At 46.7% G+C, this 16,704-nt stretch overlaps 1 protein-coding gene across 1 annotated transcript; it reads left to right on the top strand.

The window, feature by feature from the left end:
- The first annotated feature begins 46 nt into the window (after window positions 1-46).
- LOC103558374 (sialic acid-binding Ig-like lectin 12) lies at window positions 47-16,319 on the top strand. Its single transcript, XM_070558352.1, has 6 exons — window positions 47-8,901; window positions 9,058-9,178; window positions 10,104-10,361; window positions 11,023-11,119; window positions 11,445-11,541; window positions 14,620-16,319. Exons 1-6 carry the CDS (start codon window positions 8,893-8,895, stop codon window positions 14,806-14,808), a joined length of 771 nt encoding a protein of 256 aa, XP_070414453.1. The 5' UTR covers window positions 47-8,892; the 3' UTR covers window positions 14,809-16,319.
- Window positions 16,320-16,704: the final 385 nt, after the last annotated feature.

The raw sequence follows: 16,704 nt of genomic DNA, 5'->3' as shown, positions 1-16,704 counted from the left end.
GTAACATTTCGCCCAGAGGCTGGGTATGCTCTGTCCTAGACACCACATCAGCCACATGCCAGTTCACTCTCAACTCAAAGCCCTCCGGATCTCTGCCCTGACTTGACCTCCAGCATCATCTCTCTCCACTTGTGAGTCTTCTTTTTCCATCTTGCCTGCCTCCTACTAGTCCTGATATAGGCAAAGTCAGATATTAGCATTTAGAAAATTTCCTAAAACTCAGAGCTGACTGCAGTCAAAATACTTCTCTAGCTCCTGAGCTCAAAAGAATAATTTACAATCTTCTAAACTTGACATTCTAAGACAGGGGTCAGGAAATTTATTTTTGTAAAGGGCCAGATAGCAAATATTTTTGTCTTTGCAAGCTATATGGTCTCTGTTGCAACTATTCAACTCCATGTTTGTAGCACAAAAGCAGTCATGGACAATCTGCAAGTGAATTAACATGGCTGCATTCCAACAAAATTTCATATGCAAAATCAGGCAGCCCATGGAATGTGTGTTTCTGACCTCTAACTAGGTTGTTCTTAATCTTACTCTACTTCACCATTGCCACATCCTAAGCCATCAATCCCTCAAGTCATTCTCTAAGTACCCACATTTGGTGCATTCCTTACTGTCGTTGTGCAGACACATCACTCCTCCAGGAAGGCCCATCACCATGTCATCATCTGGCTAACACCTTATTCTTCAGTATGAGCTCAGAAATATATGTCAGGATTGAGAAGGCGGAGGGAAGCAGAAGCTCATAATCCTTCTCCTAAAATAGTTAACGTTTTAATTTTAATAAAAATAAATTTAAACAAAAATACCCTACAATTCACTAGCAGCACCCAAAGCGTGACAGAGACAAAGCACTACGCTATAAGTTCATAAAGTGGTCCTTAATTAAACAAAATGAAAATTCTGGTGCAGTATAAAAATTACCTGATTTATAGTCTCCAAAATTCCCTACATCCAGAAGGGACAGTTGAGTCAGACTTATGTTTATGATACTGTCAGAGTACATAATATGGGTCAACCCCTCTGTTGAAAATTGATGGTTAGACTTACAATCCAGACAAGATGTCATCGACACACGGTTCCCTGCTTCTCCCCCCTGTTCACAACTATAAACCCTGTAAGCGGTGCAAGAGACAACCAAAGAGAATTCTGGAAGGTGATAAGAAGAAGGTAAACTTGTTTTGGGCCCCAAGAGTAGAGGAACAATGCAGAGACAGGACATCTCGATTCCTCACTCAACAGAGTAAGGGCACTCAGACTCACCATTTCCCAGATCCAGACCAAGAGACATGAGGCAGCAAGGAAGGCTCATTGCTCTCCTGGATGAAAGGGGAGCTTTTCTGACAATATCAGGTGAGTCCAATGCCACCAACAAGAAGGATTGATTGCAGCCAGAAACAAGTGTCCAGGAAGCACTTACCTTCCCTGTAAGGCCTGAGACTATCCTCTCCTGCTGAGAGGTACTGGGGCGAGTGGACAGAACCGGAGAAAGGAATCCAGGCATAGTGTCAGATATTCCTGGCCTTGACTCTCAGTTTTCTCCTTTGTCAAATGTGAAGACCAGCCTCCTCACTTTCATAGTTCTTGTTTTGTTTTGTTTGGTGAGGCTGGCATGAAGCAATCTCTTTGAAGGAAGAGTACAGAGGCCAGTAAACAGCATTAGCAAGATCATCCCCTTGCCCTGTGGCTCAGCCAGGTGGGGCAGACAGACATCATCTACAGGAGGAACTATGCTCAAGAGTAATCAGGAAAGGTGGGAAAAGGAGCAGAGAGAGGAGACCAGCACCAGGTACTCCTGATGCTCTGCTCCTCTCCTGGATTTATCCATCCCCATATATTTACCCTCCTGGACGCAAAGTTGGCTCAGGCCCTTCTGCAGAGCTGGGAGTTAAGTACCTGAGCTCAAATCCCACTCTGCTTCAGCACCACGAACAGCGCCAGTCCCCTACCTGGGTCTCCCCAGGGGCCAGAGTGTCTCCTGGTGGATGGAGACCTTAGGCAAGTCCCCAGTGTAGAGTGGGAGGAGCCTGTGGAAGGGCCTGGTAACATCCCAGGTCAACGATGCTGGTCAGGAGTGTGCCAGTACTTCCACGATGTGCTGCCATCCTCAGATTTGTGTTCTTTATCCTCTACAGGTGTTAGCTTGGGATTGGGTTCTGTCCAGTATAGCCAGGGGAGTCCCTCACAGTAATTAGATGGAATAACAAAGCCAGTCTCAGGGTATCACTGGTAAGAGAATGTCAATCACTCAAAGAGGGTGTCCTTATGGCATTTTGCAACTGTTGCAAGACCTTGGAAGAAATAAACTATTTTTAAAAAATTTTGTAACTGAGCCCTCCCCCCCAGACTGAGAGCCACCCATCCCTGCAGGGATGCTGTCGCAGGAATGCTGTCTCTCTCCATGTGAACTGATTTTCACTTTCAGTCTGGGACAGGTTTTCCCACATTTCTGTCTGGAGCTTTCTGGTCTCTCATTAGGTGTTCCCAGTCACTCAAGGGCTCCCATCCCAACTCTGCCCAGACACTTGCTGCAGTTACCAGCCCAGGCTGTCCAGAGCCCCAGAATCCTGAAGCAGCAGGAAGTCTGGGTCTTGATAGGGCTGGAAACAGGAAATTCATGCCCTCCCAACACTCCCCTATGTGTGACCTGTGGGTTCACCCTGCTCAGGAGTGCCCACTTGTCACCAGCTTCCTCCTCCCCTATGGCTTCTCCAGGATCTGCTGCATCAGGTGATCGGGGCCTTCCCCAGGTAATTCCTCATCTGAAACCCTCACATGACAGGACAGTATTCACCAGCTGATCACTCCCAGAGTCATCATTCTACAATCACGTGGGGCAGAGGAGGGAAAGGCCCTGAGGGATCTGGTGCTGTTCGTGGTACTGAAACAGAGTCAGGATTTGAGGTCAAATACCTCCCAGCTCTGCAGAAGGACCTGAGCCAACTTTGGTGCCAGGAGGGCAAAGATGTGGGGATGGTTGAAGCCAAGAGAGGAATAGACAGTCAGGAGTGGGTGGTGCTGGTCTCCTCTCTCTGCTGCTTCTCCCATCTCCCCTGTTCACTCAGGCATTGATGCTCCCATGGATGATGTCTCTCTGCCCCACCTGCCTGGGCCACAGGTTCAAAGGGATTCCTAACTCATTCCTGTTTTTCCTAGTAGGGCTGGGGGCCTCTAGAAACGGATGAATGAGGAAAATTTGAGTTCCCTGCCCCTTGGGACAGGGGAAGGTCCTGGACATGGGACCCCAGAAGGAAGGGCCAGACACGGGTTCATCATGATCATTGTCTCCCAAACCTCTCTCCCTACCCCTAACCCACATATGCACATTAAGGAAGCACTTTGATGAGTTGCTCTTGCCCCTACACAGAAAAGCAAACAAATAAACTTGCTCGCCTCTCATTTCCATTCTCCCAACCTACTCCCAATGTTCGTGAGTGAGTAGATGCAGGAAGAGGAAAGATATATATATGGAAGTTCCTTTACCATAATTAAAAGAGTGCTTTATGTAAGATTCTGCTACTTGTGTGTTTACCTGTATGTAGAGTTGGGAAACCTATCATTTGGCACATATCCATCACCTAATATGTAACTTATTGTTGTGGTGTTCAAAGCAAGTCTACAGTCCTTGTGAGAGACACAAATTCTTGCCTCCAAGGACTCACTTTATACAGTTGGAACTAAAATACGCGGATGAGGATACTTGTCTTCTCACCTTGTCTGTGCCCATCTCCAGTCTATTCTCCATAGAGGAACCAGAGTAAATTCTAAAATCCCAATGGTTTCCCTTTTTTGCTTCTAACTCAGTTCCCCAAATGGAAATAGTCAAAATCCTTTAAGTTTAGCCAAGGTGTTGCATGAGCCATCTTATTTGCCCCAGGGGGAGTTGTTTCTACTGACTAGAACACACCACAAACAGAAAGCCAACACAAGTACAGGCACATACATTTTTTTCTCATTTATTCTGTCAAATGATAATTTTTTAAAAAGGTAAAGTCATGGCTTTCATATAAAATGAAAACGTGCTAAATACTTTTTATTGTGGTACAAAAATACATAACCTGAGATCTACACTCGTCACCAATTTTTAGCTGTCCAGTATAGTTAACCACAGGCACTCTGATCTACAGCAGATCTCTAGAGCTTATTCTTCGTGCATGATTGAAACTTATACCCATTGAACAGCAACTCCTTGATTTCTTTAACTCCTTAATGCAAGACCCAGGCAGAAATGGAAGAAGCACAGAGTAAAGGGATGTTGAAATGAATTTGTGAATGCATGTGAAACTGGCTAGATGGGGGGACTCAAGTGGCCTCTCAGTGGACAGAATGTGCATCTCTGTGGACATGAGCTATTTTCATTACTATTAATTATCTAAACTTATAGCATTGTAAAATCGTTCAAAGGCAATGAAGTCCTAGAATCAGATAACTCCAGAAAGCTTTGCGCTAAAGAATGCATAGTTTTCCATTGGAGACAGTCAGTAATCTCATTTTGCTCATCTAAACTTCCTCACAATTCTTACACCACTTGAGCAGCTGTTATTTCACACCAGCGAGTTGAGCCAACAGATAAGTGATGATGTGTGAGGGCTACGATAGGATCTGCTCTTCCATTGACCCTCAGAGCCTGGTGGCTGCCACTTCAACTTCTCCCTTCTCTTGTGAACAACTTTAACCTGAAAGCAAATAGGGAAGGGTGTGCTGGGAAATGTAGATCCAGCCTGGCAAATCCTCCACAGGCATCTTCACTGAAGGTTTCAAATTACCATTTAAAAGTCATTCTTTAAATAGAGTATGTGGAAAAACTCATCAGGTGAGTAAACCTCTTACTTTGCCTTCTCCCTATTAGCTATTATTTGTGTAAACTACTGTTTCTCTTATTGTTGCTTCCCCTCAAACCATCCTAAAACTCAGTGGCCCAAACCACCATTTTATTCTATCTCATGGTTCTCTAAGTTGTCCAGAGCCCAGCTGGGCAGTTTCACTCTAAACTTCAGACAGTCAGGTTGGGATGGTGGTGGTGACTGGGGCTGGAGTCTAACCCCCCAGGGTTCCTCAATGTAGCATCTCTCTCCATCAGAGTCCCGTGAATTGCTTATGCAGATACCCAGAAAAATCTGCAAGGCCAGAGTGGAAGCTGCCAGGTCTTCTTAATGTCTGAGATATATGAGTCTCAGAACATCTTGTCTTCCACATTCTGTTGGTCAAAGCAGTCGTGATCCCAATTCAGGTTCAAGAGGAGGAGAAAATAATAACAAACTCCATTTTGTAGTGAGAGGAATGCCATGTTTATATAAAGGAGGGGCAAAATTGTTTGGGGTTGTCTTTGGAGAATAATTCTGACAGCTCCTCATCTGTCTGAGTGTCATCTGCCTCCTCTATCTAATTAGAGTGATCACCTCCCTCTTTCAGGGATGTTGGCACAGTGAAATTGGAAGAGATATTTAAAAGAGCTGCACAGAGCCTTTATCTTCCCTGCCCTCAGATTGGTGACAACAGACTGGCATTGTCCATAGGACATTCCTGAGGTTTTCCAGAAGTTCAAGGAGGAGAAGCAGAGATCTTCCCCTCCTCAGCGTTCCTCCTTTGAGGTAGATCAAAGCTGTCCCCAGCACATCTGATGTCTTGACCCTCCTGGCTCTAGACATAAGGTCCCTGTGCTGTGTGATCAGGCCCCTCCACAGAGCTGCAGACATCTCCAAAGTCAGCACTCAGCTGTGAATCAGAACCATGGACAGCACAATAGCCTTCTCCAAGGGATCCCCAAGAGCCAGGTGGGAGTGCTCGCTATGGGCAGTGGCCAGACTCTGGCTGGATCAGACGGGGTTGGTCACAAACAAAGCACAGAACTTGGTAGTTCATGGAGAATCTACAGCACAGTGGGAAAGTGAGTGGAATTGAGAACATGATACTTGAGAGTTCAGAATTCCCAGGGTACCTGGATCACTTGTGGAATTCACATCCCTTGTGACTGCCTGAGAGTCACCTCCATGTCTACGTGGCCCAGTCCTCCCTGAGACTCACCTGCCAGTCCAGAAGAGCAGGAGCCCCATTCACCCTAGCCTGTGCTTTCCCATCGCAGCCTGCTACCCTATGTGCGGGAATTGTCAGGTAACCTGTCCCCTAACAAGATGCTGCTCTCCTCAAAGACAAGGACTAAATTTCTCATATTCTCCCCTTTACTGGAAACCTGAAGACACATTGTAGATGATTGTTGAAAGAGTGTATGAATGAGATTTCCCTCCTCACCTCATGGGAATAGGTGATAATTCTCCCCTCTTGGGTTAACGTAAGCTTCCCATCTCAAAGCTCAATGAATGCTGGGCTCACAAAGATTGACGAAGTGGCTCCCAGTGCAGACAACGTTGCATAAGACAGGGCACCAGTGTGATTTGCGCAATTTGCTTGTCCACTCTGGACCTTGGTATCTTCTTTTTTAAATTGGAAAAGTGGGGTTAGAAGGCCTCGTAGCTCTGATGGCCAGTTATATTTCCTCTTTTTCAAAGAGTTTGACTCTCTGTGGCTTCCATGTGTCTCTCTCTCCCATTCTTCTGATTTTCTTTGCAAATTGGGGACCATGGGAAACAGGCAGGGTGAGGCCAACCCTTCTGACCACAGACGGTGCAATTGCCACTACAGAGAGAGAGAGAGAATGGCCAGGACACAGGTTCTCAGGAGGGGGAAGGGGCTGCAGGATGAGTTTCCTGCTGAAAATGCAGGAAATGGTGATGATATGGGAGTGCCTATGCATGCTCAAACCCTGCACCTTCCTCCTCCATGATCACAGCACTAACTTACTCTGGGTTTTAGGTAACAATTCTGGGAAGAGGATAATATGGGATGGATAGATTGTGAAGTTGAATTGAAGAAAACAGACTATATCGTCTTCTATGTATACAAAGTCTTAAGAAAAGCATGCACAAAGCCATAGTATTAAAGGCGGTCTGTTCAGATGATAAAACTACAGAGAAAAGCAAGGAATCAATTGGCATTACAATAAGGCTGGGGCTTCTTGGAGGGAGTAGGGTGTGGAGACAGGGAGGGAACCCAGGGGGAAGTCCTGAGTGCTCCCGACATTCTCTTATTTGGAGGGTGTTCATTTTGTGATAAATCACTGAAATGCCCTTGTGACAACACTTCTCTGCATGTGTGTTATGTGTCCACCAAAAATGTTTCAAGAAAAACGACATGGGTCTGAGGCGGCAGCACCTCCCAGGAGTCCCACCAATTCTTCCCAGCCCCCACCACACAGTTAAAAATAACATTCTGTGAATTCAGGTTCGTGTCTTTTCCCTCATGAAATCCTCACAGTCGCCGAGGGTGGACGACCCCCAGGCTAGCGTTCCTTGCTCTGTGTCTCTTGCACGTGTCTCTATGTCTTTCTGTTACAGGGAGTTCCAGATGCCAGGATACCTGTTGTCTCCCGCCTTGGATAGTGACTCTCAGGGCAGGGTCCATGGCTGATGTGTGACCTTGTGAGCAGAGAGGCCTTGCCCACCACATGGATGCTGAGGGAGGAAGGACGGTCTAGTTCCTTAATTTCCCATGTCCCTTAGTAACATTCCTGACTGGACTGACCTCCACAAACATTTACAGGCTGTGACTCAGGAGGTCTGACCAGAAAGGACTCATTTCCACTCTGCATAAATTGACTCTCCAAGGGAAAGGGCATCAAAATGAGGCAGGAGATGGGGCTTGGTCCCTGCATGGGGTGTGAACTTGGATGTGGCTCTCACCCTTTCCAACCCAGAGTCCCCAGCAGTGGACATGGGCAGAGGATGATTGACTCCAAGGACTGTCTCAGCCTGGACAGTGTCTGGGTTTGAAGTTCCTCCTCTGAGGAGCGTCACTGATCTGACCTCACCCTCATCTTCCTGTTAAAGTCTCCTCTAATTCTTGAGCTTTTAGTTCCTGACAGAGAACCCTGAGACACAGACTATCTTGGGAAACCTGGCACAGCCAACCCTAGATATGCTGCTGCAGCTTGTGCTCTTGGCCCTGCTTTGCTGGAGGGATGAGGCCAAGGGCCAGAGGAGGCCCAGGATAAACTACAAGGATTACCAGATTCAAGTGCAGCCGTCGGTGGTGGTACAGGAGGGTCTGTGTGTGTACGTGCCTTGCACCTTCTCCTATGGCAAGGATGGCTGGAATGACTCTACCCCAGCTCATGGCTACTGGTTCCATGAAGGGGCCGATACAGACCAGGATGTTCCAGTGGCCATAAAGAGCCCAGGTCATAAAGTGCAGAAGGAAACGCAGGGCCGATTCCACCTCGTTGGGGACCCTCAGGACAGCAACTGTTCCCTGGACATCAGAGACGCCAGGATGGGGGACAACAGATGATACTTTTTTCGGGTGGAGAGAGGAAGTGCAAAATGGAATTACAAATTAAATCATCTCTCTGTGCGTGTGGTGGGTAAGGAGGGAGCCCCAGGAGAGGTCACATGGGAAGGCTTGGGGTCCTAAGGCAGGCCTGGGATAAGCCCAACTCATGGAAGGGTATTAGGGGTACAGTATATCGGGGCTCGGAGGAAGGAATTGGAACAACCTGAGGCTTTTCTCAGGGCCACACCTCAGACCATCCCTCCTCATCCTCCTTTCTCCCTATCTCCTCATCAACCCTGACCCACACGCCAGATATTCTCATCTCGGGGACCCTGGAGTCTGGCCGCCCCAGGAACCTGACATGCACTGTGCCCTGGGCCTGTGAGTGGGGCACACCACCTATCTTCTTATGGAGGACAGCAGCCTTTGCTTCTCTGGGCCCCATGACCCGCCTCTCTTTGGTTCTCACCCTCACCCCACGGCCCCAGGACCACGGCACCAGCCTCTCCTGTCAGGTGACCTTGCCTGGGGCTGGAGTGGCCAGGAAAAGGACCATCCAGCTTAATGTGTACTGTGAGTGCTTGGCCAGAATGCCTGTGTCCCTGATGGGGTCCTGAGGGTAGGGGGTGTGGGGGGCCACGGCCTTGGATACAGGGTTTGGGGTCTGAGAATCCAGCCTGGGAGGGAGTCATGAGGATGCCCACCTTCACTCTTCCCTCATATATGCAGCTCCAGGGGACAAGGGCCCATGTCTACCCAGCCTTCACAACTGATGTGGGTGCACCATGTCTTTCTGTCCCAGACCCTCTGCAGAACTTGACCATCACTGTCTTCCTTGGACACAGCACAGGTAGGAAGGAGCCCCCTCCTGGGCTGTAGGGACCAGGGCCTCTTCCAGCTCATGGCAGGGCTGGGTCCCTACCTCATCCTGGATTAACCCTGGTGACCAGAGACTCCCTTGTGGGTGAACCCACTGGTCTTTCCCATCCTCAGCCACCATGGCCTCTGTGAGCAGCTGTCCCTGTGGGCCCCTCACCCCCCTCAGACTTCTCCAATCCCCTCAGCTCCACAAGGAGAATAGGGCAACATTCACATGGCAGATCCTGCCTCTGGAGACCCCTTATGATCCATCTTCTGATAACTCTTCCAGCCCTGTCTTTTTATTTTCCTCAACAATTGCTTATTTAAGTACTTTTAAAGAGATAAAATATTCACATGGACAAAAATTCAAAACGTACATCAGAGTCTGTCCTCAGGTGCCCAGTTTCCTACCAGGAGGTGACCCGTGTCCATAGGCTTTTCTGAGCTTTGGTTTGTTCACCTAAAGGAGCTTAGGGGCCATTTGACATCAGTAGGACAGACTGTCCTCATTCTTCTCTGTCACTGTGCAGTATCCCATGGCCGAGATGGATTCTGATTTGGTAGGGCACCTCCTGTTAATTGAAAAATCATGGCATTCATTTTATTCTACTAACAGATACACTACAATGAACAGTCTTGGGTCTCCTTTCACAACTGCGTCTGTGTATGTCTGTGGAATGAGTTCCCAAAAGCAAAAGAGAGCTACTTCATATGTTCTTACTAACTTGGAGAGATATGGCCAAGTTGATTTACACGGAGGGTGGACAAGTTTACATTCCCAGCAGCAAGGAGGAAAAGTGTGGGTTCTCCTGCACTTCAACTTAAGCCTGTATCTCTGTCCTCATCTAGTCTCCTTCTGCATCCTTCCTCTTTGGATCTCTTTGTATCTCTGACCTTCTTTCTCTTCTTCCCAGCGCCCATAACCCTGAAGAATGCATCATCTCTTTCAGTCCTGGAGGGCCAGTCCCTGCATCTGGTCTGTGTTGTCGACAGCAACCCCCCTGCCAGGCTGAGTTGGGCCTGTGGGAGCCGGACCCTGAGCCCCTCACAGCCCTCAAACCCCGGAGTCCTGGAGCTGCCCCAGGTGGATTCGAGCCATGAAGGTGAATTCACCTGTCAAGCTCAGCACCCTCGGGGCTCCCTGCACGTCTCCCTGAGCCTCTCTGTGCAGAGTGAGTGCACCGGCGGTTTGGGGAGTGGGGGCTGGAGGAGGAGACAACACCCACCCCACCCTCACAGCCCAACCAGCAGCCCCCTGAACTTCAAAGGGGACTTCAGATGTGGTCTGTGCTCAGCTCTGATGCCTGGAAAATTCCCTGGGACTCAGGGTGTCACTGTCCTCTTCCTGCCAGGCCAGGGCTGTGGGGTGGGGATAGGCCTGGGAGGAAGAAGCCAGGGAGGGAAGCGGGTCTTGGCAGAGAGGGGCTGGGGCCTGGACAGGTGTGTCTGGGGACACAAGGTCATTCTTTGCGGTGCCTTACAAGTCTCAGGTGAGTGAGGCACTTATTGTGTTCACAAAATTTAAGTAGAAGCCAAAGAAACATAATTAATCAAAAGAAATAACATTACAATGAAATATTTTTAAAAATAATAAATGAATACAAAATAAATTCCGTGACAAACGAAATATCAATAGTTTAAATAAACACAGACTGCAACACAGCTGTTGCAAGCTTCACTTTCCTCACCCTAACCCGCACTCCCAGCCCCATGTTCCTGGTTTTGCATCTGGCAAAGTGGCCTGAACACAAAAGTGTGAGATCTTTCTGTGAGTGGGAGGAGAAGACTCCAAGTTCTCAGAGGAGAATCCCCAATAATCGAATCTGTCTGCAGGAAAAGCATGTCCTTTATCAGGAGCGTCACTGGGGGCCATCAGTGGAGCATGTGCTACAGCCCTGCTCCTCCTGTCCTTCTACGCCATTGCCATCATGTGAGCAGTCATCCTGGGGAGGGAGGGGGAACCCTGAGGTTGGAAGGGCAGGCAGGCATGGAATCCCTGAATCCAAAGCTGGAGGGACTGAGTGGGTCAAGAGCCTGAAGCGGGGGCAGGAAGGAGGTCCCTGGCACCTGGGTGAGTGTGTCACAAGCTTCTGCTCCCTGTGCGGGGAGGGGGAAGTCTGTCTTCTCAACCCTGGGATCTCTGGACCAGGATCCTCTTGTCCCACCTCAGTCCTCCCTCCAGCCCCTTCAGGGTCAGTCTTCCCACTGCACCCTGAGCTGGCCAGACTGAAAGGCTCTCTGTTCTCTTCACTCAGCGTGACATCCTGGAAAAAGAAAGCAGTAAGGCCAGCAGTGGGCATGGGGGACATGGACATGGAGGGCGCAAATGTTGTCACATGGTCAGTCTCTCAGGTGAGTGACCTAAGCATCTCCCCATCCAGCATCCTCCCTGCATACCTCCTCCAGGATGGCTGCCTAGGTTGCCTCACTCAGCATAGCCAACATTGCTCTCATCTCCTCCTCCCATCAAGTTAGATCCCCATCTTGCTGACAGCACAACAGTCCCCTCCTCTTTCCTTCGGGCCAGGCACAGAGGAATCACCTTCTCTCTATCCTCCCTTTCTTCTGCTACAGACAAAACTTCATCACATCTTGTCTATTTTTCCTCCTGAGAGCAGCTGACATCAGCCTTCCTCTCTCCATCTTGACCCCGATCATTGCTGAGGATTCAGGATCTCCTTCCTGGGCCGTCATCTCCCTGCCTCTCATTTCCCTTGCCCTACACAGACTGATCATCTAAGAGCCATCATTGTCCAGTTCTTCTGCATTTGAACATCTGTTTGCCTTCATTGTCTAAAGCAGAGGCCGGCAAACATTTTCTATCAAGGGTCAGATAGTAAAGATTTTTGGCTTTGTTGGCCTTACACTCTGTTACACCACTGAACCCTGCTGTTGCAGCATGAAAGCAGCCATCGACCATACGTAAACGAATGAGCATGGCTGTGTTCCAATAAAATTTTATTTACAAACACAGGAAGTGGGCCAGATTTGACTCATGGACTGTACCTTTTCGACCCGTGACCTAGAGAATGAAGCCAAAACTCCTCAGCCTGCAGCCCTGTATAATCTTCTCTCTTAGCACCTACCTCTCTAGAAGGGCCGGGGTTAGGGTGAGGAGAGTGAGGCAGTTGCCTAGGATGCAAAATTTAATGCAATGCCAGGAATCTCAATAATAGAGATAAACGAAATTTTAATACATTGTTTTAAAAAATTTGGAATTAATGAAAAAATCCATGATGAGCAAAGTATCAAAAATCTAAATAATGTTAGGATTAGTAGACTGAAGTTAGTTAATAATTATTTAAGATAATAACTTGGTCAAGAGAAATTGTCACACATGGTGGCTTTTCAGTTGAAAATGATAGAAGCAGAGAAGGAGATTTTGAAAATATTCTTTCTGCATTTGCTTCCAGAAAGCCAGAAAAGCACAATTGTAACAAATTCTGGTTTAGGTGCACATAGAACCTTCAAACTTAAAACAATATTTTAATACACAGCACTTTTCAAGTTTTCAGTAATGTTTCAATATTCTTGAAAAAAATGAACATTAAAAATACATAAAAACATGTATATAGGAGCAGAATATATATATTCTGCCTCAAGCTCCAGTTGGTTCAGAAGGCAGCTCTTGCTAATCCTGGGTTATCCGAATTTTTGAGATGTTGTTCTCCACTTGCTTTTTTCGATTTTTGGTTTTTAAAAGTCTTGCACTCAAATGTTATTTATCTCAACGACTGAGGTTTTTGGTTCCCCTTTTAATTTCGCATTTTGGGCGAGTGCCTCACTTGCCTCACCCTGATCCCAGCCCCGCTGTTTGTCCACTTCCTGACACTGCCTCCGCCTCCCACTCTTTGCCTCACCCACACTGGACTTTTCGTCATCATCATCATCATCAACCAGAACAAGTAATTTGTGCCTCTGGGTCTTTGCATGGGCTGTTCCTCCCTCTTGTGATGCTCTTTGCTCCCATTTTGTTGGAGATCAAGCAGCAATGGGGCAGCCAGTGAGTTTGATGGACTGAGAAAAGGGTGATGTCTTGCAGTTAAGTAAAGAAAAGCTTTCATTTACAGCAGACATGCACCTGGGTCATCTGCTGCTGCAAATTCCAGAGAGGTGAGGACTGAAGATGGCCATTTGGATTTCACTAGCAGAGGTCACTGGTGTGCTGGATAATAGCAGTGTGGGGAAATGGTTGTGTGTGTGTGAATCTTAATTTGAATAATCAAGAGAGAATGGGAGGAGCACAAACATTATTAATTCTGGGGAAGCATTCTCTTGTCAAGGGGAACAGCAAAGAAGGATGTTCCCCAGGCAGCACCTGTCACTCTCCCCTGTGTGAGTCTGTATGAGCTTCTTGCTGCTGCTGTAAGAAATTTAGTGGCTTCCAGCAACATAAATTTATTACTTTACAGTTTTGGAGGTTGCAAGTCCAAACTGGGTTTTACTGGATTAAACCTAAGGCTTTGGCAGGCAGGGCCTAGTTCCTTGTGGAGGCTGAGGGGAAAATGCATTTTCTTGTCTTTTCCGGCCTCTAGAGGGCACCTGCATCCTTGGTTCATGGTCCCTTCCTCCATCTTCAAGACCATGGGAATAATATCTTCAAATCTCTCTCTGCCTCCTTTTTCACTCTTTCACTTGTCAACACTCTCATGATTCCATTGGGCCCACCCAAATAATACAGAAAAACCTCCCCATCTCAGTATCCTTATCTTAACTCTATCTGCATAGTCTCTTTTGCTCTGTGAGGTAACACATTCACAGGTTCCAGGGAATTAGGACATGAACACCTTTGGGGCACTGTTATTCTGTCTACCAGAGGGATACAATTTCTTTGACTGACTTGTCCTCCCACCAAACTGTGAGATTCCTAAGGGCAGGTGCCATGCCCGAATCAAGGCCCTGCAATTCCATCTCACTTACCCAGTTCTTGTCCATTGTATCGTAATTCACAACTAGATATTTATTTAACTCATCTTTTGCTGCCTGCCTCAATTAAAGAGTAAGCTATAAGAGGTCAGAATCTGTGTCTACCATGTCGCTCACAGTACATCCAGCTCCCGGCTCAGGACCTCACACACAGGGGGCCTCAGGCTTTGGGGTCAGAAAGAACTAGATTGGATCCTGGTTTCACCAGGGACTTTGAGCATGTGGCTTACTTGGTTCAACCTTTGTTTTCATATCCTTAAAATAGAGACAATACTAATATCTTCCTCATAGGGTTGTTGTGGGAAGTTAATGAGATTAGCAAGCACCAAATAAGGTGCTCACTAAGTATTGAATATTTAAAGAACGCATGAATGAAGGAGATCTCAGCAAAATGTGTGTGGGATGAACAGAGGAGGGAATTTTGGGGCTTCCCTCCTGGACATTCTCTGCCTTATCCTGTGCTTGCTCTTCTGCACTGACTCTCTTCTCTCTCCCTCTACTCAGGGTCTCTGGATGGAATCCCAGGCAGGCAGCCATCCAGACCATCCTACCCCAGATGTGGCTGCCCCTTGCTCAGGGGAGGAAGAAGAGCTTCATTATGCATCCCTAAGCTTTCATTGGATGAAACCTAGTGGCCTGTGGGAACAGGAGGCCACTGGTAGTGAGTATTCCGAGATCAAGTTCCACAAGTGAGAAGCTACAGAGACTCGGCCCTGGCTTGAGGGATCATGGCCCCAGAGGGGCAAAGAAAATGTCAGAGCTGATTCCCATAGAGTTAGATTCCCTATAAAATTGTAAAGAACACAGGCTTTGGAAACAAAGAGTTTCAAGTTAGAATCTGCACTCTGCTGCTTTGCAGACAGACCCGCCCCTAACTCTCTGTGCCTCAGTTTCCTGCTCTGTGAAACAGGCATGAGAAGCCCTACCTGAAATTTTGTGGTGAGAATTCCGGCGCTAAACTCCTTTCAGACCACTTGCCAAAAAGTGTATGCTGAACACATGCTGGATCCCTGCGCCTTGAACAGAAAGGTTCTACAAGGAGTATCTTCTGGCTCTGGAGGGGACCAGCATCAGACCTCAAACCTTAAACCTTGAGTTCCTTTCCCCTGGAATGTCCTCCCACTGGACCTTCGTCTGACTTCATCTGTCTCTGAAAATGGAGCTCAAAAGGTGGACTTCTGGATTCAGAAGGGAAAGTTAAGCAGCAGCTCACGGTCTCCCCGATAGCAACAAACCAAACAAATGAGAAAGGTTCCCAAATGATCACACAACCATCTGATGGATGAAACATCATGATCTCACATTTCACCTACAACACCCAAATGAAGAATGAATATATCACAGCAATCTCTTCATGAAATAGTCTTGATGAAAAGAAATCAAAGGACTGGACAAGGCATTAAAAGTTCCCTACACATAGACATCAGTCCATTTATAAAAGCACAAAAATATAAGGCACCAGGGACTAATTACTTTTTAAAAGATGCAAAACTTCCACACTGAAAAATACAGAATATTGCTGAGAGAAATTAAAGAAGACCTAAGTAAATGAAGAAATATACCATGCTCAAGAATTGGAAGACACAATATTGTTAGATGTCAGTTTTCTGTATATTGATTTAAGTAATCCCAGTCAACAGATATATATTTGTATATATATATATATGTATGTATAAATGTATATATCCATGTAAATTTACAAGTTGATTTTAAAGTTTATATGAAAATATGAAGGATCTAAAATAGCAAAATTATCTTGAAAAGGAAGAATACAACTGGAGAAATCAGACATTACTGTAAAGTAGCGTAGTCAAGAGTGTGTGGTGTGGACAGAACAGAGTCCATAAATAGACCCACACATTATATATGGCCCACTGAACAGCACCTTGTCTATTCAATTGGGAAAAGAAGGACTTCTTAACAAATATGATAGAAAAAGTGGCTTGAGCTTTGGAAAAAGTGAACATTATACATATTACAATTGGTTTATAGAATTGCAATCATGAAGTATATACCTGTGTTTTTTCTCACTCAGTGTTGAGTTTTTTGAGATTCATCCATGTTATGTACATATCGGTATTTTGTTCTGCTATAGCTGAGTAGGATTCTATTGTACCACACTTTGTTTACCCATTTTTCTGTTGACGAATGTTTGGTTTGTTTCCAGTATTTGGTGATTAGGAATAAAGCTTCTGGGAACATATTTGCACAAGACTGTGTTCAGGTATGTTTTTATTTCTCTCAAATGTTGGGGGGCAGGGCCAAGATGGAGACAATGGGGTTAGAGCCACATGTTGGGAGCTCTAGGGTCTCTGGGACATCCCCCATGGAGACCAGCATCCAGCAGGCAGCTAGAGAGATGGATGGTCTTGAGCTTAGGAGGAAGGCAAGGCCTGGAGATGGACAGTGGGAACACAAGGGGGTCCATAAACCTTACAATGAATACCTACTGTTGTGGGTTGAATTGTTTTTCCCCCCAAAATATGTTCAAGTTCTTACCTGTGATGTCTGTGAAATCAATTTTTTTCTTGGAGATAGGTTGTTTGCAGATATAATCAAGTTAATATGAGGTCAGACTGGATTAGAGGG

The sequence above is a fragment of the Equus przewalskii genome, chromosome 9 (assembly GCF_037783145.1).
Source record: "Equus przewalskii isolate Varuska chromosome 9, EquPr2, whole genome shotgun sequence".
Classification (NCBI taxonomy): Eukaryota; Metazoa; Chordata; class Mammalia; order Perissodactyla; family Equidae; genus Equus; species Equus przewalskii.
This window is presented reverse-complemented; position numbering and strand designations above follow the sequence as displayed.

Coding starts and splice junctions, on each gene's coding strand:
- LOC103558374 (XM_070558352.1), top strand. Junction 11,120..11,444: donor TTCTACGCCATTGCCATCAT/GTGAGCAGTCAT, acceptor CTCTTCACTCAG/CGTGACATCCTGGAAAAAGA. Junction 11,542..14,619: donor TCACATGGTCAGTCTCTCAG/GTGAGTGACCTA, acceptor CCCTCTACTCAG/GGTCTCTGGATGGAATCCCA.